Source organism: Phyllobates terribilis, unplaced genomic scaffold, assembly GCF_046119375.1.
Source record: "Phyllobates terribilis strain yellow unplaced genomic scaffold, ASM4611937v1 Scaffold_5415__1_contigs__length_51834, whole genome shotgun sequence".
Lineage (NCBI taxonomy): Eukaryota > Metazoa > Chordata > Amphibia > Anura > Dendrobatidae > Phyllobates > Phyllobates terribilis.
In genome coordinates, this window is record NW_027368162.1 from 27,845 (window position 1) to 51,835 (window position 23,991).

General features: G+C 42.9%; 1 protein-coding gene across 1 annotated transcript in view; it reads right to left on the reverse strand.

Moving 5' to 3' along the window:
* Positions 1-22,204, reverse strand: part of LOC141250147 (uncharacterized) — a 39,284-nt gene extending 17,080 nt beyond the window's left edge. The window contains 7 exon segments of the mRNA XM_073669880.1: positions 15,248-15,320; positions 19,193-19,204; positions 21,300-21,382; positions 21,385-21,475; positions 21,548-21,603; positions 21,723-21,831; positions 22,178-22,204. Of these exon segments, the coding sequence (XP_073525981.1) occupies positions 15,248-15,320; positions 19,193-19,204; positions 21,300-21,382; positions 21,385-21,475; positions 21,548-21,603; positions 21,723-21,831; positions 22,178-22,204 (451 nt within the window).
* Between the last annotated feature and the right edge of the window lie 1,787 nt (positions 22,205-23,991).

The window sequence follows — 23,991 nt, forward strand, 5'->3', positions numbered from 1 at the left end:
GTTTGGTTACTGGGTTCACCCAAATCTTCTCGTCTCCAAATTCGACAACTTTCCATAACTGGCCGTGAAGTGAACATACGTGGGATTTGAATTGTTCTACCCACCAGTCATATTCTCCGTTTAGAGCAGGAGGCTTCCAGAAGGAATCATTGATTGACGTGATTGAGGTCATTCTTTCAATTCGGTTACAACTTAGCACCAGGCTCTGATACCAATTGTTGGATCGTTGTGACGTAACCGACTCAAGGAAGCGAGTGTCACTTCCCTAAATCTGCTTCAGCGGAAACGAATTATATAAAAGCTTAACACGGTATTTATAGTGGAAACCTCAACACCAAATAGTATTGAGTAAAACCACTACCTTCTAGTTCTTCACTAGAAGGATTTGAAACTCACACTCTTTTTATTGGATTTCTTGTTCGTTACAGAATCGAGAACTCGGACTAACCTAAGTCACTCTTCTCTATCTCTCGTACACAAACTCAATCCTTACAAGTGTATAAATCCCTTAACCTATTAGCCTATCTTTTCTTCTCTCTGTTTCACGCACGCAATACATAGGAATAACTTCGTCTATTTATACTAAGTAGCTACGTTCCAAGATACGTATCAATGCACTATCTAGATCTCCTATCTTGTTAGCCATTTAGCCGGCCCATCACTTGGATCTTCTGTCGTTTTCGTCTGAGAATCTTTTCCAAGAGTATCTTTGTTTAACCGTTTGATTAGATATAATATATCTTCTCCGTCCAAATATCTTTTCCAAAGATATTCTTGTTCAACGCATCTTAGTCCGTTTATCTCTTCCTCAGCCGGTTTCCTTTTCTTCAATATGGAAAGATTACTTCTTCAGTTCAAAGTCGCTTCCCTGATATGGAAAGTTTTCTAGTAAAGAAACTTCCCTAAAATAGCAACTGCATATGACACTCAGGTAAGCGAGTTAGGAAGTGATTGTCAACATCAAAACTAAAAAACCCTAACAGAAACCCAACTTTTGGGTGTGAGGGCTCAACAGGTGGTGTCTTCTTTAGGCTAGGCAGGTGCCATTATTGTGGACTCGGTGGGAATCTGGGTGTTGTGGAACCTGGGGGTTGTCTCTGTGTCTAAAATCTGCAAGGATTCCAATTTAGTGGTAATTGATTGGGGGCTAAAAAATTTCGCGGTAAATTTTTAGGGTATTATTTTAGTGAAAATATCAAATATAATATTAGGTAGACCATATATTAGTACAAGTTATGTTTTATTTTCGATGATAGACACAATGAGAAAATGAACAAATTCATTAATTTTATCGCCTAGAAAGTTTTTAGAAGTGAAAATAGTACTAGTTAGACCATAAATCAATAGAAAATATATATATATTCGAGGGCAGACAAAACAAGGAAATCATCGTTCTATCTTAAATTTTGGATCAAATATATTAAAATAATATAATTTTAAAAAGGTTATTCACGGCGTAGGCGGGAAATTTTTTTAAGAGTTATTTATATCGAAAATATCTATAATATTATTATATACACCATAGATTTGTACAAATTATTCATTTTTGGAGACAAATAGAGTACGAAAATGAACAAATTAATCCATCTTATCACTTGAAAAAAAAGTAGAGATCTCTTTTTAATAAAAAATACCTAGAATATTATTAGTTAGACCATAAATTAGTAGAAAATAATCATATTCGAAGCCAAATACAACAAAACAAAAAATAATCTAATTTATTTAATTTATTTTTCTATAATAAAAAAAAAATTCTCAGCGGGGGCATTAGCCCCCATTCATCCCAAGCTAGATCCGCCCCTTGTGTCTATTAGTGCCGGTCATAACCAGTTTTCGGTTGTTTTTGCTTATGCACCATCTGCTGTTCACATGCATGCGTCGTTCTCGAGAAAATCGAGGCGGGTTCTGGATTCACTTTCTGGCCATGTTCTTTACGGCGGTGACCTTAATATATATTGATTTTGGCCGATAGAACTTGGGGTTTTGATAATCTCTATCCTGATTCTCATATCTTCCAAGACCTTGTTGATGATAGCAACTTAGTTGATTTGGGTTTTTTTGGGTCAACCGTTTACTTGGACCAAGGACAAGGACTCAACCAGATATGTTGCCAAGAGTCTTGATCGATTTTTTGGCAGTATTGAGCTTATTCTTAAATGGAAAAATGTGCGGATTTGGCATGTCCTATATTTCTGCTTGGATCACTCTGTCGTTTATTGAGTTTAGCCCAAGGACTCGGCTCACCCCGTTTAGGAAACCTTTCAGGTTCGAAGCAATGGGGTTGTGTCATCCCGATTTCCACCCTTCATTGATAGGAATTGGACCGATCCCCAACAACGGCGCCAAAATTTGATGAGGCTAAAAGTCGTTGTGCCTATCAAAGATACCCAACTTAACAAATCCACTAGTAAAGTGGTAAGCAGGGGTCAAATCCCAAGAGAGCCAGAACGTTAGTTTATTTCGCATGATGTTACCTAGTAGTAACAATCGGGGTTTTTGATTGTGATTATAGTAACTAAGAAAAAGTAAAAGTAAAAGCAATGTATGTTGGGTTGTAACAATTATGATTATATAGCTCACTCTATCTAGCATCAACGCATTGTTCAATTGGAATGTTGATCATTAAATTCTATTAATTTATATTCTGAATTGGTTAATTTGGTTGTCCTACTCTTTGTTCGTAAATAGAAACTAGTCCAAATAGTCCTAGAAATCCTTATTGTAAGCAATAACCAAGGATATCCCAAGGTTCAAAAGCGCAACAACATAAAGATCAAAGATAAGTAGGCCTATGCAATACCATTGACAAATCACCTGTACTCGCAAATAAGCACTCGCAAGACAAGACTTTTCAATCGAATTATCAAGCCTAGCAATATGATGGATAATAATCAACCTAGTTTGCAACCTAGATAAAATCAAGATCAATCAATAATCAATAAAGCACAAGAGATCATAAAACAATCCTAAAATTAACTTTAGAGTAAAAACATAAGAATTCTCACAACAAAACCTAAAACAATGGCTTCAGCCTTAAGAGTGAACTATAGAGAGCTTAGCCAGACATAGTCATCGAAAGCATTGAAGAATATGGATGAATGATGGGAAAAAAACCCAGGGAGGATGATAAAGGTGGACGCTTTCTTCTTGACTGCTGCTGAGTTTCTCTCTAAATGAATGTGGCAAAAGAATAATGAATGAATGAATGATTACTCTAACCTAATTTCTAAAGGCTTATATAGTATCTAATAAAAGGGAAATCAAAATAACTAAAAAGATGTGGCAAAATAATATAAAACCTCGGATCATATCTTCATTTAAGTCCCGTCCGTGTCCGCGTCACGATCGTGACAGGAGAGTCGCGATCGTGACAATGCTCATCGTGGCCGGTAGCGATCGTGATACGGAGTCGCGATCGTGACATGTCAACTGAGGCTAAGTCGTGATCGCGACAATGTTGTCTCGGTCGTTACAGCTTCAACTGAGGCTGAATCTCGATCGTGATGCTCCATCTCGGTCGTGACAGCTTCTCCTGAGATGGTCTTCGGTCTTCTACAAGCATCGAGGCAGCTCGGCTTCGCCTCTCGGCTTCTCCTTGGGTGTAGGCGTGGTATAATTCCTCTAGCTCCATCCCGAATGCACTAAAAGTGAGTACAACCGGGATCTCCATGATAAAACCACAAAATACCGCTTACGAGCATCCCGCTAATCCATAAGTAAACTCCAACCTAGATCCCGGGAATACCACTCGTTAAGCACCTAAACACCACTATTCCTATGCTAATAGTCGTTAGTTAACACCATATAATAAGCTCCTATCAAACTTCCCCACACTTAAACCTTGCTCGTCCTCGAGTAAGCAAAATAAAGCTCACTACTCCTAATATCACAAAGGTCTATAGTAAGTGTAGAGATAGCTTGCTAGCGACTATACTTCAAACTCCAAGTGTAAAACGAGCACTAACCTAACTCTGATCTATCTTCTTATCTCTCCGCCTCGATGACGCACTATGGGCCTACCGTACCGTCTACAAAACACCCATTGGGATATCCTTATACCGTCTAGTGTTCGGAAAGGGATGTCATCGGCCAGTGGAGCTCGAGCATAAAGCATGGTGGGCGGTCCAGAAGTGTAGTTCCTACCTTCTTCTTTTTTCTTGTTTTTTTTTCAAAATTTGATGAGGCTAAAAGTCGTTGTGCCTATCAAAGATACCCAACTTAACAAATCCACTAGTAAAGCGGTAAGCAGGGGTCGAATCCCAAGAGAGCCAAAACGTTAGTTTATTTCTTATGATGTTACCTAGTAGTAACAGTGGGGGGGGGGTTGATTGTGATTATAGTAACTAAGGAAAAGTAAAATTAAAAGCAATGTATGTTGGGTTGTAAAAATTATGATTATGGACCTCACTCTATCTAACATTAACGCATTATTCAATTGGAATGTTGATCATCGAATTCTATTAACTTATATTCTGAATTGGTTAATTTGGTTGTCCTACTCTTTGTTCGTAAATAGCAACTAGTCCAGATAGTCCTAGAAACCCTTATTGTAAGCAATAACCAAGGAAATGCCAAGGTTCAAAAGCGCAACAGCATAAAGATCAAAGATAAGTAGGCCTATGCAATACCATTGGCAAATCACTGATACTCGACACAAGTTTATAATCTCTACAAAATAAGCACTCGCAAATAGTCTATGCAAATTCTGATTGCTACCTAAAAAACAAGACTTTTCAAATCGAATTATCAAGCCTAGCAATATGATGGATAATAATCAACCTAGTTTGCAACCTAGATAAAATCAAGATCAATCAATAATCAATAAAGCACAAGAGATCATAAAACAATCCTGAAATTAACTTTAGAATTAAAACATAAGAATTATCACAACAAAACCTAAAACAATGACTTCAGCCTTAAGAGTGAACTATAGAGAACTTATCCAGACATAGCCATCGAAAGCATTGAAGAATATGGATGAATGATGGGAAAACAAACCAGGGATGATGATAAAGGTGGAAGCTTTCTTCTTGGCTGCTGCTGAGTTCTCTCTAAATGAATGTGGCAAAAGAATACTGAAGTAAAGATTGTTCTAACCTAATTTCTAAAGGCTTATATAGTCTCTAATAAAAGGGAAATTAAAATAAATCAAAATAACTAAAAAGATGTGGAAAAATAATATAAAATCTCGGATCAAATCTTCATTTAAGTACCGTCCGTGTCCGCGTCACGATCGTGACAGAAGAGTCGCGATCGTGACAATGCTCCAGTTCTCAGGTCTGTGGCCGGTAGCGATCGTGATACGGAGTCGTGATCATGACATGTCAACTGAGGCTAGTTCGTGATCGCGACATTGTTGTCTCGGTCGTGACAGCTTCAACTGAAGCTGAATCTCGGCCGTGATACTCCATCTCGGTCGTGACAGCTTCTCCTGAGATGGTCTTCGGTCTTCTACAAGCGTCGAGGCAGCTCGGCTTTGCCTCGGGTGTAGGCATGGTATACTTCCTCTACCTCCATCCCGAAAGCACTAAAAGTGAGTACAACCGGGATCTCCATGACAAAACCACAAAATACCGCTTACGAGCATCCCGCTAATCCATAAGTAAACTCCAACCTAGATTTCGGGAATACCACTCGTTAAGCACCTAAACACCACTATTCCTAAGTTAATAGTCTCTAGTTAACACCATATAATAAGCTCCTATCAAACTTTCCCACACTTAAACCTTGGTTGTCCTCGAGTAAGCAAAATAAAGCTCACTCCTCCTAAAAGCACAAAGATCTATAGTAAGTGTAGAGACAGCCTGCTAGTGACTATACTTCAAACTCCAAGTGTAAAACGAGCACTAACCTAACTCCGATCTATCTTCTTATCTCTCCAAGATGACCTACCCAAATACCTCCTTATGTCTCCACTTCATATGTCACCACTCCATACAACAATAAAATCGAACCAAGTGATGTGCAATAAGGCACAAGTGGACATCCCAATCTCCTCTAAGGGTAAGGGTACATAAATCATGATAATAAAGATAAAAATCGAGTCTCCCGCTCGCTAATACACTTCTTATTCCTCCTCTTCAATTAATGTCCTAAACCACTAAATAATATAATCAAACCATACCTCACAACCACCAATCCTAAACAAGAAACCTGCATAGCACAACCACAACAATATGCATCCAACTCCAAGAAATAGAAATCTAATCCTACAATCTAATACAGCCGCCAATAGTGTGTAACAAATCTGATGAAATAGTAAAAGGGTGAGCATGAGAAGTATGGATATCAATAAGCTCAAAAACAGAGGAATAAAAAGGCTAAATACTAACTTCTTATCCCTCCTTGGTGAATCCTAAAACCCGAGACAATCCTTCAACTCCCTTCTTATGCCTCCGATGCCAATAAATGATGTAATCAACTAAATAATCACAAAACAATGTAATCCCGGTGCCCTTTCGGGTTTTCACCAAAATTCTAAGTGGTAGGAACTATTTTTTTCTCTTCTTATTTTTTATTATTATTTTTAGGCACCCACCTTTTCCTTTTTAATCCATTTTTACTTGCCCGGTTTTTATTCTTTTTATTTTTAATTTTTTTTAATTTTTTATTTTTGTTGGAGCCCCCCTTTTCGATCCGATCTCTTTTTACTCTCCTGGGTTTTTCTGATTTTTCTAAACAATAATAATAAAGCAAAGCATCTGGAAATATCCTGGTACAAACTCGATAGAAAAACGTCAAAACAATTCAGCAAAGACTCAAAAACATAAGGGAAATGAGCAGAAATAGCAAAAGAACCCAAAGCAGCATCAAGAACGCCTCGACTAGTCGACTCCTCTCCCCACACTGAATCGCACATTGTCCTCAATGCAACAAAAGAGGACACCATAAAAACGGAAAGAAGAAGAAGAACCGTGGAATGCTGAATTGTTGTTTCGGTCGTGTTGATCAAAGGGAATGGTGATTCCAACCGCATCACGACCGTGACATAGTGTCACGATCGTGACACGAACAACTGTGGTGTGAGATTGGCGTCTTCCTCCTCCGCTGACCTCCTCGTGCTGGTTCCACAATTTACCTAAGAAAGAAAATAAAAAAAAACAAAATAATGGGATTAACGTTAGTAAACTCCCTCGGGTTGCCTCCCGATCAACGCCTTAGTTAGTATCGCAGCAAGACGTGGTGCTCTAAGTAATTCAACCATGTTCACTTGATCCCTTCCGGATCGCATCGTCTAGCAGCAGCTTCTTGAACCACGGATAGAAAGGTTTGAACCTTAGACCATTCTCTTCCTTAACTACGCATTTTTTCTTGGGTTTCTTTTTCTCCTTACTTTCCCCACACTTAGACTTAACCTTGGGCTTTGTTTTCGCTTTCTTCGTAACCTGCACAACAACTTTAGCATGTTTCTTTCCCTGTGTGGTTAGAGAGGTGGGGCTACTGCCCAAAACAACATTCGAGCAGAGTTCGGGAGGTTTAGTAACGTCATTAATATAAAATATCGAGCCATCATCCAGGGATTGTATCGTAGTTTCATATATGTTAAAATTGACAACATCCCCGTCAAACTCGAGCGTAAGCGCCCCGGTATCTAGATCTAATTTTGTTTTGGCTGTCCGCATGAAGGGTCTGCCTAGAAGGACAGGTGCAGCCTGCGTATCATGATTAACATCTAACACATAGAAATCCGCAAGAAATACAAGATTATCCACCATAATCAACCCATCTTCGACTATCCCTTTCGGGTAAACCATAGACCTGTCAGCTAGCTGAATTACAATCCCCGTTTCATTCAAAGGTCTTAAACCTAGCGATTTGTACAACGAATAAGGCAAAATATTAATAGAAGCACCCAAATCAAGCATCGCCCTATTAATCTTAGTCTTCCCAATAGTACAAGGGATACTTACCATCCCTGGATCCGAGCACTTGGTTGCTATTTTCCGTTGGATGGCCACTGAAACACTCTCGCTTACCTGCACCTTGTGCTTACCTTTTAGCTTTTGGTTCCTCTCGATGGTGCAGAGCTCCTTCAAGAACTTAGCATAACGAGGAATACTTTTAACGAGGTTGAGTAAAGGGATGTTTACCTCACACTTACTGAACGTTTTGAAGAGTTCCTTGTCGTTCGCAGGTCGGGACGTGTCTTTCAAAGCTTCTGGGAATGGTGCAGGGGGTTTCTCGGAGTACAGTGGAGGGAAATTCGGTCTCACATAGTTTTCTTGCCTCAATTTGAAGTCACCTCTGTCCTCGTAATCGTCGTCAGCACTTAGCGGTTTGGAGTCGCGAGCAGCAGCACTAGGTCACAATCAAGATAGATCATCACGATCGTGATTATGTGAACTGGGGCTTAGTATCGGTCGTGACACAGTGTCACGATCGTGACCTTCCTCGTCAGCTTTTCCGGAAATCAATTTACCGTCATCGTGGTCGTGATACCTTTGTCGCGGTCGTGACATGTCAACTGGGAGCAGATCTCAGTCGTGACATGCCTATCTCGGTCGTGACAGGTGCTCAGACTCCTTTCGCAGTGTCTCTTCTTCCGTTTTTTTGTTGAATTGTCGTCCGCTTCTCAAGTGCACAGCGCTAACGTTCTCTCTTGGATTTCTCTCGGTTTGGGAGGGTAACTTGCTTGAGCACTGCTACGTTAAGTTATTGATTGCCTCAGTCACTTGTGATGCCTGCTTCTCCAAATTCCTTATGCTCGCCTCTGTGGTTTGAACATGTGAGGTGAAGTGCTTTGTTAGTGTTTCCAGCATCTCTCTCGTCGATGGCTCTTCGGATTTCGGTGGGTATGGAGCACGATATTGATTGTTGTATTGATATTGTTTATTCTGCCCCCCAGCCAGGTCGCTCCATCTAAAACCAGGATGATCATTACCTCTCAGATTGTAGTTGTTTTCTCGCTAATTGTAGTTGTTGTTGTTGTTCTCATACCGAGGTCTAGGAGGTCCAAAACCTCCTCCAGCGTGCACTTCAGCAATGGTTTGATCCTGGAGTTGCGGGCACACTCTTCAATTAAGCTATCTCATCCTTCCATCCGGGCTCTCTGGAATTCATAGCGTTTGCTCCTTTTCTCGTATACGTCCTTTCGAAACTTCTCGTTCCCTCAGCAATCTCGTTTAGTCGGGCTCTGGCTTCGACAGGAGTCAAATTCATCACACTCCCGTTACTCGCAGCGTCCACTAACCTTCTCTCATTGTCGAGTAAACCATTGTAAAGGTGGGTTACTAATTCTTTCTCCTCAAACCCATGGAATGGGCAGCTAGCACATAATCTCGCGAATCTTTCCACATAGTCGTACATCGACTCATCATCGTGTTGCACCACCATTGCAATCGCCCTTTTCAAAGCAACCACCTTCTTGGAAGGGAAATACTTGCTAAGGAAGGCTTTGTGTAGCTTATCCCAAGTGTCGATACTTCCGGTGGGCAGCAAGTAGTACCATCGTCGCCCGCTGTCTTTCAGCATAAGATCGAAAGCTCTCATCTTAACCTGCTTGTCGGTGACGTTACTCGGCTTGCTGCAGCTACAGATGTCATGAAACTCACTTAGATGCATAATCGGGTCTTCCCCATCCAGGCCATGGAACTTTGGTAGCAGATTGATGAAACCGGTCTTGAGTTCAAACGTAACACCGGCGTTCAGGGCAGGCAGCGTTACTCCCAGGTGTTGTTGCATCAGATCTGGGTCCGTAAGCTCTCTCAGCGTTCTCGCAGCCATTGATTCGATTACTAGATTCTGTAGAGATTGTCACAGGTTGCGTAAGCGTCCGCTCTATCTCTGGATTTAAATCAAGCAAATCTGAATTAGTAGCGCGAGTGTGGACCATAAGATAGGTCCACACCAGAATGGTAACACAAAAAGAAATAAACTAAAACAGTTGGCTCCCCGGCAACGGCGCCAAAATTTGATGAGGCTAAAAGTCGTTGTGCCTATCAAAGATACCCAACTTAACAAATCCACTAGTAAAGCGGTAAGCTGGGGTCGAATCCCAAGAGAGTCAGAAATTTAGTTTATTTCTTATGATGTTACCTAGTAGTAATAGTGGGGGGTTGATTGTGATTATAGTAACTAAGCAAAAGTAGAAGTAAAAACAATGTATGTTGGGTTGTAACAATTATGATTATGGAGCTCACTCTATCTAGTATCAGCGCATTATTGGAATGTTGATCATCGAATTCTATTAATTTATATTTAGAATTGGTTAATTTGGTTGTCCTACTCTTTGTTCGTAAATAGCAACTAGTCCAAATAGTCCTAGAAACCCTTATTGTAAGTAATAACCAAGGAAATCCCAAGGTTCAAAAGCGCAATAGCATAAAGATCAAAGATAAGTAGGCCTATGCAATACCATTGGCAAATCACCAATACTCGACACAGGTTTATAATCTCTACAAAATAAGCACTCGCAAATAGTCTATGCAAATTCTGATTGCTACCTAAAAGACAAGACTTTTCAAATCGAATTATCAAGCCTAGCAATATGATGGATAATAATCAACCTAGTTTGTAACCTAGATAAATCAAGATCAATCAATAATCAATAAAGCACAAGAGATCATAAAACAATCCTGAAATTAACTTTAGAATAAAAACATAAGAATTCTCACAACAAAACCTAAAACAATGGCTTCAGCCTTAAGAGTGAACTATAGAGAACTTAGCCAAACATAGCCATCGAAAGCATTGAAGAATATGGATGAATGATGGGAAAACAAACCAGGGAGGATGATAAAGGTGGAAGCTTTCTTCTTGGCTGCTGCTGAGTTCTCTCTAAATGAATGTGGCAAAAGAATACTGAAGTAAAGATTGTTCTAACCTAATTTCTAAAGGCTTATATAGTCTCTAATAAAAGGGAAATCAAAATAACTAAAAAGATATGGAAAATAATATAAAATGTCAGATCAAATCTTCATTTAAGTCCCGTCCCTGTCCGTGTCACGATCCTGACAGGAGAGTCGCGATCGTGACAATGCTCCAGTTCTCAGGTCCGTGGCCGTTAGCGATCGTGATACTGAGTCGCGGTCGTGACATGTCAACTGAGGCTAAGTCGCGATCGCGACATTGTTGTCTCGGTCGTGACAACTTCAACTGAGGCTGAATCTCGGTCGTGATACTCCATCTCGGTCGTGACAACTTCTCCTGAGATGGTCTTCGGTCTTCTACAAGCGTCGAGGCAGCTCGGCTTCGCCTCTCGGCTTCTCCTTGGGTGTAGGCGTGGTATACTTCCTCTACCTCCATCCCGAATGCACTAAAAGTGAGTACAACCTGGATCTCCATGACAAAACCACAAAATACCGCTTACGAGCATCCCGCTAATCCATAAGTAAACTCCAACCTAGATTCCGGGAATACCACTCGTTAAGCACCTAAACACCACTATTCCTAAGCTAATAGTCGCTAGTTAACACCATATAATAAGCTCCTATCACCTAAAGCACCGAACTTACTGAAGTGTCATCGACGGGTGTGGAATAAGACAGTTTTTGGTGATGTCAATGTTAAGAAAGAAGCCGTGTTGGACAATTTGGAACATATTCAGCTAAGCATTCAGGTCTGCCCGACTGATGCTCTCCTTAGCTATGAAGCTGTTGTGTCCGGCCAACTCGATGATGTTCTACGGAACAAGGAAATACTCTAGAATTAGAAAGCACGAGAAGCGTGGTTGTGCGAAGGTGACCGGAATACAACCTTCTTCCATGCGTCGACAATTGTTCGAAGAAAGAGGAATCATGTTAGTACTCTCAAGGGTGTAAACGGGGATTGGATTACTAATTTCGAGGACCTGGAGAGTCATGTGTCGGATTTTTATAGAACCCTCTACACATAACCTGTTACTGAGTTATTCCCCATTGTGGTACAAATGGAAGACTTCCATGTTCTAGAGAATGTGGGGTGGGAGGACCTCAACCGTGACTTTTCCGATGGTGATAAATGGCGTGCTATTAAGGGAACGGGGGGGCCTCAAGGCATCAGGCCTTGACGGCTTACAACCCATTTTCTATCAAAAATGTTGGAACAACGTCAGTGGCACTGTTATTCGGGAGGTGCTCAGTTTTTGGAGAACGCTAGACTCTCGCCTCATTTGAACGGTACTTTCCTCTTTCTTATTCTGAAGGTTCCGTATCCAGAGAGTATCTCACGTTTTTGTCCGATTAGCCTTTGTAATGTGAGCTACAAGATCATCACAAAGCTCTTGACTTCTAGGATGCAACTTGTGATGCCTCTCCTCATTATCACAACCCAAAGTAGTTTCCTCCCCAATAGGCTTATTACGGATAACATCGTACTTGCCCAAGAGATCGTGCATGTATTTAGAAAGAAGGATGGGAAAAAGGCTTTATGATGTTGAAATCGATCTTGATAAGGCCTATGGCCGTATTAGGTGGGATTCCGTGACTGATTTGCTTTGTTGTGCGGTGTTCCCGGAGAAATGGGTTGCATGGATTAATGAGTGCATCTCTAAATCGTCAATGAGGGTGCTTTGTAATGGTGAAGCTACGGAGGAGTTTCGGTCTAGTCATGGAATTCGGCAAGGGGATGCTATTTCCCCGTATTTGTTTGTACTTTGCATTAAGGGACTAAGTCACGTGATTGAGGAGTCTATTAGGAATCGCCGGTGGAAGCCTATTACGGCATGGGTGGGAGGTCCTCCTATCCCTCATATCATGTTTGTCAATGACCTTATTTTGGTTAGTGAAGCGTCGTCTCAACAAATTGTGGAAATCGAGAGATGCTTGGATTTATTTTGTCATTCATCGAGACAAAGGTCAAAAAAGCTAATTATATGATCTACTTCTTCCCTAACGTCGAAAGTGCTACAAAGGTGGATATTGCTAGCCGTAATGGGTTTAGTATGACGGATGACCTGGGCTCTATCTTAGTGTTCCTTTGCTTTATAAGCCAATTAACCAAAACGCTTTCAATGGCCTTCTTGAGAAATTCAATGCGAGGCTTAGTGGGTGAATATCTAAACATCTAAGCCTTGCAAGTAGGGCCACTCTTGCAAAATAGGTGCTTGGTTCAATCCCGATATATACCATGGAGGCTATGATGATGCTTGCATCGACGAGTGAAATGTTTGACAAGGTCACCAAATCATTCATTTCGGGGGGGGGGGGGGTGGCAAGGGCTCCCATTAAATCCATCTTGTGGCATGGGATGATATTTGTAAACCCAAGTTATTGGGTGGTTTGGGAGTGAAGAAGATGTAGGAGCTTAATGTGGCGCTTAACATGAAGTTGGTGTGGAGATTCCTTCATTGTTAAAATGAACTTTGGGTCCGAGTCATCCGTGCTAAATATACCCGGTCGTCTCTAATTGATAGGGATGCTCCGTCACCCATTTGGCATGCGATTCGCAAGGGTGTTAGTCTAGTAGTGAAGGGTGCCATTTGGATAATCGGTAATGGGATACTGGTAAGGTTCTGGATTGACATTTGGGTCGGGGGTGTGTCCTTATTTGAACTTGTTGTTTCTCCTATCCCAAGCAACCTCAAGGAACGTAGAGTCCGATAATTTTGGACGGGTGTAGTCGGGTGGAATTGGCCCATGTTCGCTCACCTTCTGCCTTCTGCCGTGATTCTCCAGTTGGCTACACTATCGGATCTTGAGGATGTTGGGAAGCATGATGCCCTTTCTTGGCCCCTCTTGGTGGACGGAAATTTCACCGTGAAGTTAGCTTACACATTTCTCACATGCCCAGGTAACGTTCTTGTGCTGATAAATGCATCTACTCATCCACTTGGTCTCTCAAAGTGCAGGAACGCACGAAGTTCTTCAGCTGGCTGGCTATGAAGGGGGCCATTTTAACAATGCGGAGCTGTATAAATGGCACATGGCGGCGTCGGGGGCCTACGTTAGCTGTCATGGTTCTTTGGAAACTTTTGAACATGTCCTAAGGGATTGCAGGCTTGCTAAACCTGTCTGGTGTGCTCTGAGACCTTGCCTGGGACTCTCAACATTCTTCAACAACGATTTTGCTTCAGGGATCCGGACAAACCTGTCCAACTCAGATGACGGTGGGGATAGGTGGTTGGCCCTGTTCTCAACAGCTATGTGGTTCATTTGGAAGTGGCGTAGTCAACGGGTTTTTCGGAACGAGCGTTATGTGGGGACAAGGTGGATGCAATCACCAATCATGTTTTGCACTTTGAAATAAGAGCACTCAGCGCTCATGTTACACATACTGCAGACAAAATTAGAGAAACAATGCTTATCACGTGGGCCTCGTCGATGGAAGATTGGATCAAAATTAATACACACGGATCGTTCACCAATGTTAGAGCTAGTGCGGGTGGATTTATCAGAGATTCGAAAGGCGAGTGGGTTGGTGTTTCGTTAATAACATAGGTGTTTGCTCGGTTCCTATGGCCGAATTTTGTGCGATTGTGTCGGGTTTGTCATTGGTTTGGGCACGTAGTTATAGGAGGATTTGCCTAGAAATAGATTTACATGTGGCGATTCTGCTTCTTGACAAACCTATAGATCGTAGTCATCCTCTCGTCAGCCTTATTGCTTCGTAAAAGGGATTTCCGATGGAGAGAAGAACCTATGATTAGCTTTTTGAACGAAATCCGCTGACGCAAAAAAAAAGAGCACCCCGTGCACCTTGACTATAGCTTCACAGTGACAACCTTGATCGAGAACGGTAAAGAGCGCAACGCACAACGAATGTCGTTGCGCAGGGATGCAATTCACCAATCTAGGGCTTTCTTTCATCTCGGGAGAAATACGATCGGTTGGGGCCAACTCAAATCCCTCGGGTGAAATAAGAACAACTCCTACATTCAATCCTTAGAGACTGGTTCTACCAGACTAGACACATTTATAGGGAAGCGAACCGAGTAGCAGATTCTCTCACCTCCCTTGCTTCTTCTTTTCCTTTAGGCATTACTTACCTGGGGGACCCTCCAGAGTGTGTTCTATAGATTTTGTTGGAGGATGTTAGGGGACGAGCTACACCCCGCTCAGTTTTATTGTAGCTCTTTTTGCTATGTTTTTATGCACCGAGAGTGTCGTCTCTCCTTTTACCCAAAAAAACATGAAATTGTATTGTGTAACAACACAGTTTTTCTTTTAGTTTGATGCCGGAGTTATGACATTTATAAAATAGAATGATTTGTGTTCATTCAGTCTAAGCTTAGAAAAGCCTAGATATATAGACGAATGTGGTTGATTAGCCTCACAGGTGCAGTATCATTAAGCATAACTAAATTTTTCAACACTTTCTATTAGTCATATACCTCGGAAAATGTGTTTGAACTTCCACTCAACATCATGAAGATCTCTGGCAATTAGCTCTTGACAAGGTGGCTGCTGAAAAATCTTGGTTGAAACAACACAATAGATTAGAATTTTTTTGTTAAAATATAAATAATATAAATGGTATGTCCCCATAAATGGGGAATTCAAATCACAGACAGTCCAAGAGCACACATGGAAGAACACACAGGCTATCCAAACTATGCTACATAATCAACAAACTAGTGTCCAAGTGCTGAAACAACCATGGCAATAGGAAACATGTCATAAAGAAGTCTAAAAACATGAATGTTAATCTGCCTGACAATGACCTCAACCGGAATCCGGTTGTGCTAAAAAACAAGCGCATTCCGCGTCTGCCAAACCAAGTAAACCGTCGCCGAAAGCGCAAAAGTCTTAGCCCTAGCAAGAACTCCTCCACCATGTGCATGCGCGCGTAACCAGACCATAGTACTATAGGTAGAAGTGCAAGAGTGCGGAATGTGAAAACGGGTGCATACTGCCTGCCAGACGCTCAGAACAACCGGACACTCAAAGAAGAGGTGTGAATGAGACTCATCTGCCGACTCACAAAGACGACAACACGGATCAACGTCAAGAAAGAACAATCTGTCATAGGTAGATAAGCGTCCGAGCACAGCCAACCGCAAAATGAACGAATGCCTAGGAGTGTTATGCCTGGGATAGACCTCAGCCTTCCAAGACACACTCGGTTTCCTATCCCGGAGCGCATCATACGCAGCCGAGACACGGAACCTGTCAGCAGTACACCAATTGTCAAGAGTCTGCTCAACCTCCAACTCTCTATCAGCCATCTGAACAACTCTATCTCTAGCTGCCAGAATCCCTTGATCATAGAGGAATCTCGTCGACGAGCTACCCAAGTGCTTGGGCTATCAACACGCAAGAATCTGTGGTGAATCCAACGAACCCAAAGACTCTCCCTCCCCTCAAAAATATGATAATAATGCTTCAGGAGGAAGCAGTTGTTCCATACTGCCAAATCCCGCAGGCCCAGACCCCCCCAACAGACACTACTCTAGCTAACTCGCATCCAACGCCATAGAAAATTTCTGCAAAGGGTGATTAGCGTAGAAAGAACTCCTGCAAGCACATGAAGAATAGATAACCAGATACCCTCAACACCCTGAATCACAGAAGCCAAAAGCTCACGAGGACCAACAAAGGACAAACTCCTCCTCGCCCAAGCACTAAGATAACCACTGATCTTGTCCAGAAGCGGCTTATAGTCCATAACCCGAAGGTTGTGCGGACTGATCGGGATCCCAAGGTACCTAAACGGAAACGTACCCTCGTAAAAACCCGTAATAGCACGTAAAGTACCTACTTCATCATCTGGTACCGAAGCCAAAAACATAGAGGACTTAGCCGCACTGACCCGTAAGCCAGACATATCCCCAAACTTCCTAAGACAGTCACTGAGGATGGATACAGAAGGAGCATCCCCCCGGCGGAACAAAACGACGTCATCAGCAAAGATCAAATGAGTGAGCTCAATACCTGAGCAGTGCTGATGGTAACCAAACTCTGGAACAGCATTATCCCTGCGCGTCAATCTACTGAACATCTCCATACACAACACAAATAACAGAGGAGAGAGAGGATCACCCTGTCGTAATCCTCGTCGACCATGGAAAAAACCATGAAGACCACGGTTTACCTTGATCGAATAAGTAGCAGTAGTGACACACTCCATAACCCATGCACAAACCTGAGCAGGCAGACCCAGATGATGCAAAGTGAACCGAAGGAAATCCCATGAAACAGTGTCATATGCCTTGGCAATGTCTACATTCAGGAAGCACCGTCTAGTATCCTTCGTGACTGAGTATCTCCTTAGAAGTTCTTGGACGAGAAAAATGTTCTCACTCATCAGCCACCCCTCCACAAAAGCGCTTTGGGACGGGTCAATGAGAGTACCAAGAACTCTGGCAAGCTGGGTAGTCATTATCTTCGAGATCAGCTTGTAGACAACATTGCAGCATGCAATCGGTCGGTAGTGCTCAACTCTGAATGGGGAATCCACCTTCGGAACAAGAGAAATAACTGTGATTGAGTTGTTTCAGAAGTCGCCCACTGACAAAGAACTCCTTCACAGCTGCACACACATCAGGCCCTGTAATCTCCCACGAGGCCTTGAAGAACCTCGCATTGAACCCATCAGGGCCCGGGGCCTTCTCATCACCAATAGACCAAAGAGAAGCTCTAAGCTCATCAACCGAGACCTCAACACCCAAGGAATCACTCGCTTCAGCAGACAGCCGAGGACCAAGGGCAAACACAGAAGGAGCAGGCAACTAAACCGGCATAGCAGTCCCAAATAACCCTTGATAAAAAGCAAGGAACTCAACCGCAACCGCAGAAATACTAGTAGTAGGCATACCAGTCCTGTCAATCACTGTAGAAATGTAGCTCTTCCGAGCATTAGCCTTCATCATGCTATGAAAGTACCTCGTATACTGATCACACGAAATAATATATCTGGCTTTCACCTGCTGCCCAAGAAAACTAGCTTCAGCGGCAGAGAGCCGAGAAGCAGCAACACGTGCATCAGAAGCAGTCTGAATCAATTCCGGAATATCCGGACCCTGTCTGAGATCTCCCAAAGCAACATCAAATGCAGAGATAGCCGCAGAAGCACAAGAGGAGATGTGACTAAACTCAGCCTTATTTAGGCACTTCAGAGGGTACTTCAAGCTCTTGAGGAGTTTGGCAAGTCTGAACTGGCACTTGCCCTGCGGAGGATGCACCCAACCATTTAAGACCACCTCAATAAACTGCGGATGATCAGCCCACATGCTAAAGAACTTGAAGTACATTCGCCCACAAAACTCGGGCCGTCTGAGGGTAACAACACAAGGCTTGTGATTCGAAAGTATACCAACCTCAGGGTAGTCAACCTTAACATAATGCTCAGCAGAAAACCAACTAGGATGAACTAGAACTCTGTCAAGCTTACTCCAGATAGTCCCATTGGTCCAGGTATAGAGTGACACTAGACATAGGAGCATCTGTTAGCCCATGTCGCCTACAGGCATCAATCATATCTCTACACTCAGGCATACGAACAGCCTCACCATGAAATCTCTCATTCGCATTCATGACACAATTGAAATCCCCCATGAGCAGCCAGGGAATATCATGTGCCGCAAACAGCTGATCAACATAACCCCAAAGTGGCCGCCTGGCAACAACAGAATGAAGACCATACACAAAGCAGATACCATATCGAACACCAATAGTCTTGCACATAACAAGACACCCAATATGCTGAGTAGACATAGTCAGAATCTCCAAATCAACATAGCTAAGATCCCAGACAACAAGAATACGGCCGTGCTGGTCTAGGTGAAAATTCGTAGTGGACTCCCAACCAGGAACCATACGCCTAACAAGAGCAGTAATGTCACCTATACCATACTTAGTCTCAAAAAGACCATATACCTTCGCAAAGAACTTGCTAATCACCTCCTTCATGCCATTTTGTTTCCGGGCTTGGCCAAGCCCTCGTACATTCCAAGCCAAGGCATTCATTGGGAAACCTCTTTTCGAACACTGCTAGGACGTCTAAGATTCCTCTTCCCGTTGCCGACACCCGTAGTAGAAGCCATATCAACATCTAACAACCTCGACTCTCTCAAAGCCATAGAAGCCACCTTATGGGGGCTAGCAGGTGGTGGGATGTCCGCAGAGTGCTCAACTGCCAAGTCCGTAGGTGCTGCTGTGTCATTGATGGACTCAAGCCTACGACTCTCCTCCCCTGACACATACGGTCCACAAGCCTCCTTAGTAGTCACATCCCCCAACCGAAGGTCTGCCCCAGGTGCCAACCCATTAACCGATACCTGAACATCAACAGCAGATGTGGTCTCGCCCTCACTAGTAGGGACCAAATCACCATCAACCTGACTCATATCCTGTGGCACCTCGGACTGGACCACAGTCCCCACACCCTCAGACTAAACCCCAGCTGGGTCACTAAGAGATCTCTCGGTCTGAACACCAACCTGACTCCTCTCAGTCACAGCATCAACACTCTCGGAAGGATCAGTAGTCGCAAAAGGGTGAACCGGTGCCGGAGCAGGAATAGGAGCCTTTAGCACAGCCAAAGTAGCTGCCTTTGAGCCTTGTTCCTTTCAGTTGCCCTTCGTACCAACATCAGCCCGCTTCTCCTTAAACTGACATAACTCATCTGAGTGACCAAAATGAAAACAGCCCTTGCAATACTTAGGCTCGTTTTCGATCAAGAAAGTAGCATCAATGGACTCCCCAACATCGAAATCCAAGGTCACACCTCTAGAGATGGGAGCAGCAAAGTTTACCTCCACTAGAACTCGAGCATAAGACCCCCGCAACCTGCTGTCCATGACAGTATCAACAAACAAAGGCTTCCCCACATGCGAAGTAATCCGACTAAGAATATCACTCGTCCAAAAGTTCTTTGGTAAACCAAAGATCCGAACCCATAGTGGAATGGTAGCAATGTCACGTGGATTAAACATAAACTTGTCAGGGATCATCTTCAAGATGATAGGCCTGCCAAACATGAAATATGGTCCCCCACGTAGTACCGTATCTCTATCCATCTCAGACTCAAATGAGAAGATCAACCATCCTTCCTCAACCTTGTACTTAGTCTTCACACCCCAGCTACGCATAAATTCAAGCAACATCTGATGACCAGGGTTATAGCCAACATACTGCCCAAGTAATGAGCATCCCCAGACTCTATCAACAGGCAAACCATCAGAGACACAAATAGCAACACGATCTGAAGTCGAAGGAACAAACGAGAGCTTACCTCCCAATCCCGAATTCATGAAAATCTTCTTCGATTTCTGCGCCCAAGCATTCGGGGCCCCACTCACCGGGACAGACAGTGAAGACACAGCAGCCGGCTGAGGTGGAGTAGACTCCGTAGTTGCCGAAGACGATCGAACCGAATCTGAAGCGATGTGCAATCCTAATAGATCGCCAACAGTAGTACCATTCGAACGGGAAACCGGAACTGCGGGAACAAGGGGCTCTAGCGTAGAACCACCAGTACCGCCCTCAGAGTTAGGTAGCGCCGGGAATGCTTCTGAATACGCCTCTTTGCCGGTTAATTCATCTGACGCGTTAGCTGCAAGAACATCCGCCTGAACTACCGCCGCAACATACCCCTATTTTTCCGACGCCGGTAAAACAACAGAAGACGTGATCGGTTTTGAGGGTACAAACGGAGCAGCTTTGGAGGAAGAACCCTCCTGCAGAACCGTATTCGAATCAGGGAAAGAAGAATTGATGCCCTGTTTTTCCGTCGCTGGTAGTCCCACAGAATACTTGATCGGCGTTGGAGGCAGAGAGGGAGAAGCCTTTGAAGACGAACCCGCCTGCATAGTTGATTTCGAAACTGGAGACACAGAATTCGCGCCTCTTCGCCTGTGCTTCCCCATATCTTGGAGGCCAAGTAACTGAGTAACGTCAAATTAGGGTTTCCCCTATACCACTGCCGCCGACAAACCTGCAGCCCTCTCGAAACCACTCGCAGCAGGATCCACACACACCGCTAACTCGCACCAGGACAGAACTGCAAACACTCCACCGGACAAACATCGTGAAGCAAACCGTCGACACTCCGAGCGAATTCCTCCCTCCCGGTACAGCGGCAACGCAAAGCTATCGCCCGTACTTTTGACGCCGATCTCGTGAGGAAACCGACGGAGAAGGGTCGGAGAACTGGCACCCGGAGAGTCGAACGGACAGGCCGGAAAGCAGACACCAATACGCCGTAGATCGAGGAGATATCCTTGCCGAAAGAGACGACGGACAGAATTGCAGGGGACCGCCGGCAGAATCCAGGCTGAGCAATAAGGCGTTGGTCCGGACAGATTTGCAGGCTGGAACGCCGCCGGAGGCGCCTAGGGACGAAATATGGAAGAGAGCGAATTAGGGTTTTGGTCAAAGTTAATTTTTAATTATAGATTAGAAATTAAGTTAAGAAGATGAATCTCATCTCGAGGAATAAATTACCAAGAGAGGAAAAACTTTTTCGGAGGCATGTCGAAGAACAAAGAAACCGCCATGTCTACTCATATCACTAGTTGTTAAGTTCCGCATAAATAATTCTTTGGCTGCCTACTTGGGATTCCTAGTTCTACATGAAGATAGATATCCTTTTGCTCTTGATGTGTGCACAAGTCAAATAACTAGATTAGTTAGAAGAATTTACTAAACCATTTCTCAAACTTTTAATCACTAAACTTATAAAAAATGTGTACCAGAGACAAAGGTTGAAGGGTCATCTGAGCATAGACTTCATTTGTTTCCACGTCGGCTTGGAGATCCAACACAAATCAACCCCAATATTAGCCCATACTCTTCACAAGTAAATTTGAGCCAGAAGATCATATAAAATTGGATCAACATTTAATTCGAAGAGTAGGATACCAGCACCAACATGCATAGTGAAATTGTGAAGCTGACAGATCAATTGTGGAGGAAGATTCGGGTAGTTGGTATTGTGGCAATCAACATCTTTATTAGTGGTCGCAAAAATCTGAAGCTTAAATGACCAAACTTAAGAGCTACTCTCGTAACTTCATGTTTTTCTTATTTGGCCTCCCAATAAATTCTTCCTACTTCTCTAACTTATCATAAATAATGTGTTTTCTTTTCTATAACTCATCATCTTCCATTTAACTCTACCCATTAATTTATCATTATTTCTCTCTCCCACTATTCAACTATCACCATTAAAAAATAACAAACCCTCGTCTACCCACCATTAACTGACCCCCGTTTCTCTCCTAAAGCCTACCTGATCCACTTCTCTCTCCTCTTAACCCTAACACTTTCTTTCTCCAAAACCTAAAACGCTCTCAGCACCGCTCTCTCCTCTTAACCCTAACCCCTCTCGTCCCCTCTTGAATCTCCATTTTTAGAGCTTGATCTATTATTTATCTCTCCACTGATGCATCTCTCTTGCTTCTTCATCTAATATCACCCTATATCTTTATGTTTGTTCCCATTTGATCTTGTTCTCGAGATTTTTATGCCTTTGTTTCAAAAATCTGGAGATTTCTGATTTTTCATCCTTCTCTTTGCTTCAATTGGTTAAATCAAAGCTTATTTGTCCCCTTTTCGGCCTAATTTTGGTGTGATCTTGTTGTTATTCCATTGATTTGTACGATTGAAGTTGTCTTCACCCTTCTATTTGCTTCACTTGTTCAACTCTCTATTTTCCCCTCATTCTCTCAATTTGGTGATTTCTCTGAGCTATAGATCCGGATATTGTGTTTGCACATGCTAGTGGTGAGGATTTGAGTCTTTCTCACTCTTCTGGCTCCTACAGTTTCTCTGAGCCTGATTACGAATGGGGAAAAGCTTGTACTGAGAACCACTCATTTAGTCGGTGGTGATTAGAGTCTGAAGAGGTGCCCTCATTTATGCGTGAGAGAGATGAAGAGGTTGAAGGCTCGGATTTGACCCTCAAGAGCATCGGCGAGCTTGATCTTGATGAGTTCTTTGTGTCAAAGTCGGAACCCTTGCATGCATGTCCCCTTCCCGTCTAGGAAGTTAGTGATAGAGATGGTGATGTTGTTCATATGGATATGTACTCTGATGATGATGGTGATAGCTCTAGTTCATGTAGCTAAGTCACTCTCACCCTTAGATTGGCTTATTACTTGTTGCATGTTGTTTCTTTATGCTTACGGTGACTTGTCTGTTATGGAAGTAAGTAGATGGATTCGGTTGGATTAGAACTTGGATTCTAATCTGGTGCATGTCGTTTTTTATTTTGGTGGTGACTTGTCTATTCTGGAATATTGGTGATCTTGAATGTTCCCACGATGGACACAGATGCCTGAAGAGCCCTCGGAGTTTTTCTTCACACTTGCTTCTCCCTTCATTTTCGTCAAAAGACCCCTTCCCATAGGGAATCTAATTAAACTCAAGTTGTTATTTTAGGGACGATTTTCCGTCACCGGGATCCACCTAAATACATACATTGTGACTATGGCTATCACGTATTCACTATCATTGTCCTGCAAACCTTCAAATGACAACGAGATTATCGCGATGACGAACAAGGTGTCAAACCAAGGAGGAAGCCCCAAGGTAACCTCAGACCATCGCGGTGGAAAATCAGAGCTATGCTTGGATGTTCTCACCCGAAGGGACATGACGAGTGAGGTGTAAAACCAAGAGACAAGCCCCAAGGTGATCTCACCCGCTTTAGAGACTATCACGGTGGCAAATACGAACCTAGATTGGATGTTCTCACCCGAAGGGACATGACGAGTGTGGTGGAAAATCAAGAGACAAGCCCCAAGTTGATCTCACCTGCTTAGAGACTATCATGGTGGCAAAATCCGAACCTAGATCGGATTATCCCACCCTACGGGATATGACGAGCGCGGTGGAAAACCAAGGGGCAAGCCCCAAGGTGATTTCACCTAGGGGTGTTAAAAAATATCCGACCAGCGTGATCTGATCCATTGATCCGCCAATCCGATCCAAGAGAATCTGTATCCTATAGATAATTATTCGAATCCGATCCGGAAAAATTCTTGTTTCAACGAGCCTGATACTAATCGAAGTTAGCTATCCACCGGATATCAGGGGGTAGCTTGCTTTTATTAATATTTGAATAAAATTAGATTAAACCTTAATTTATCTATATTTATATATGTTATTTTTTAATTATTATTTTGATTTAATT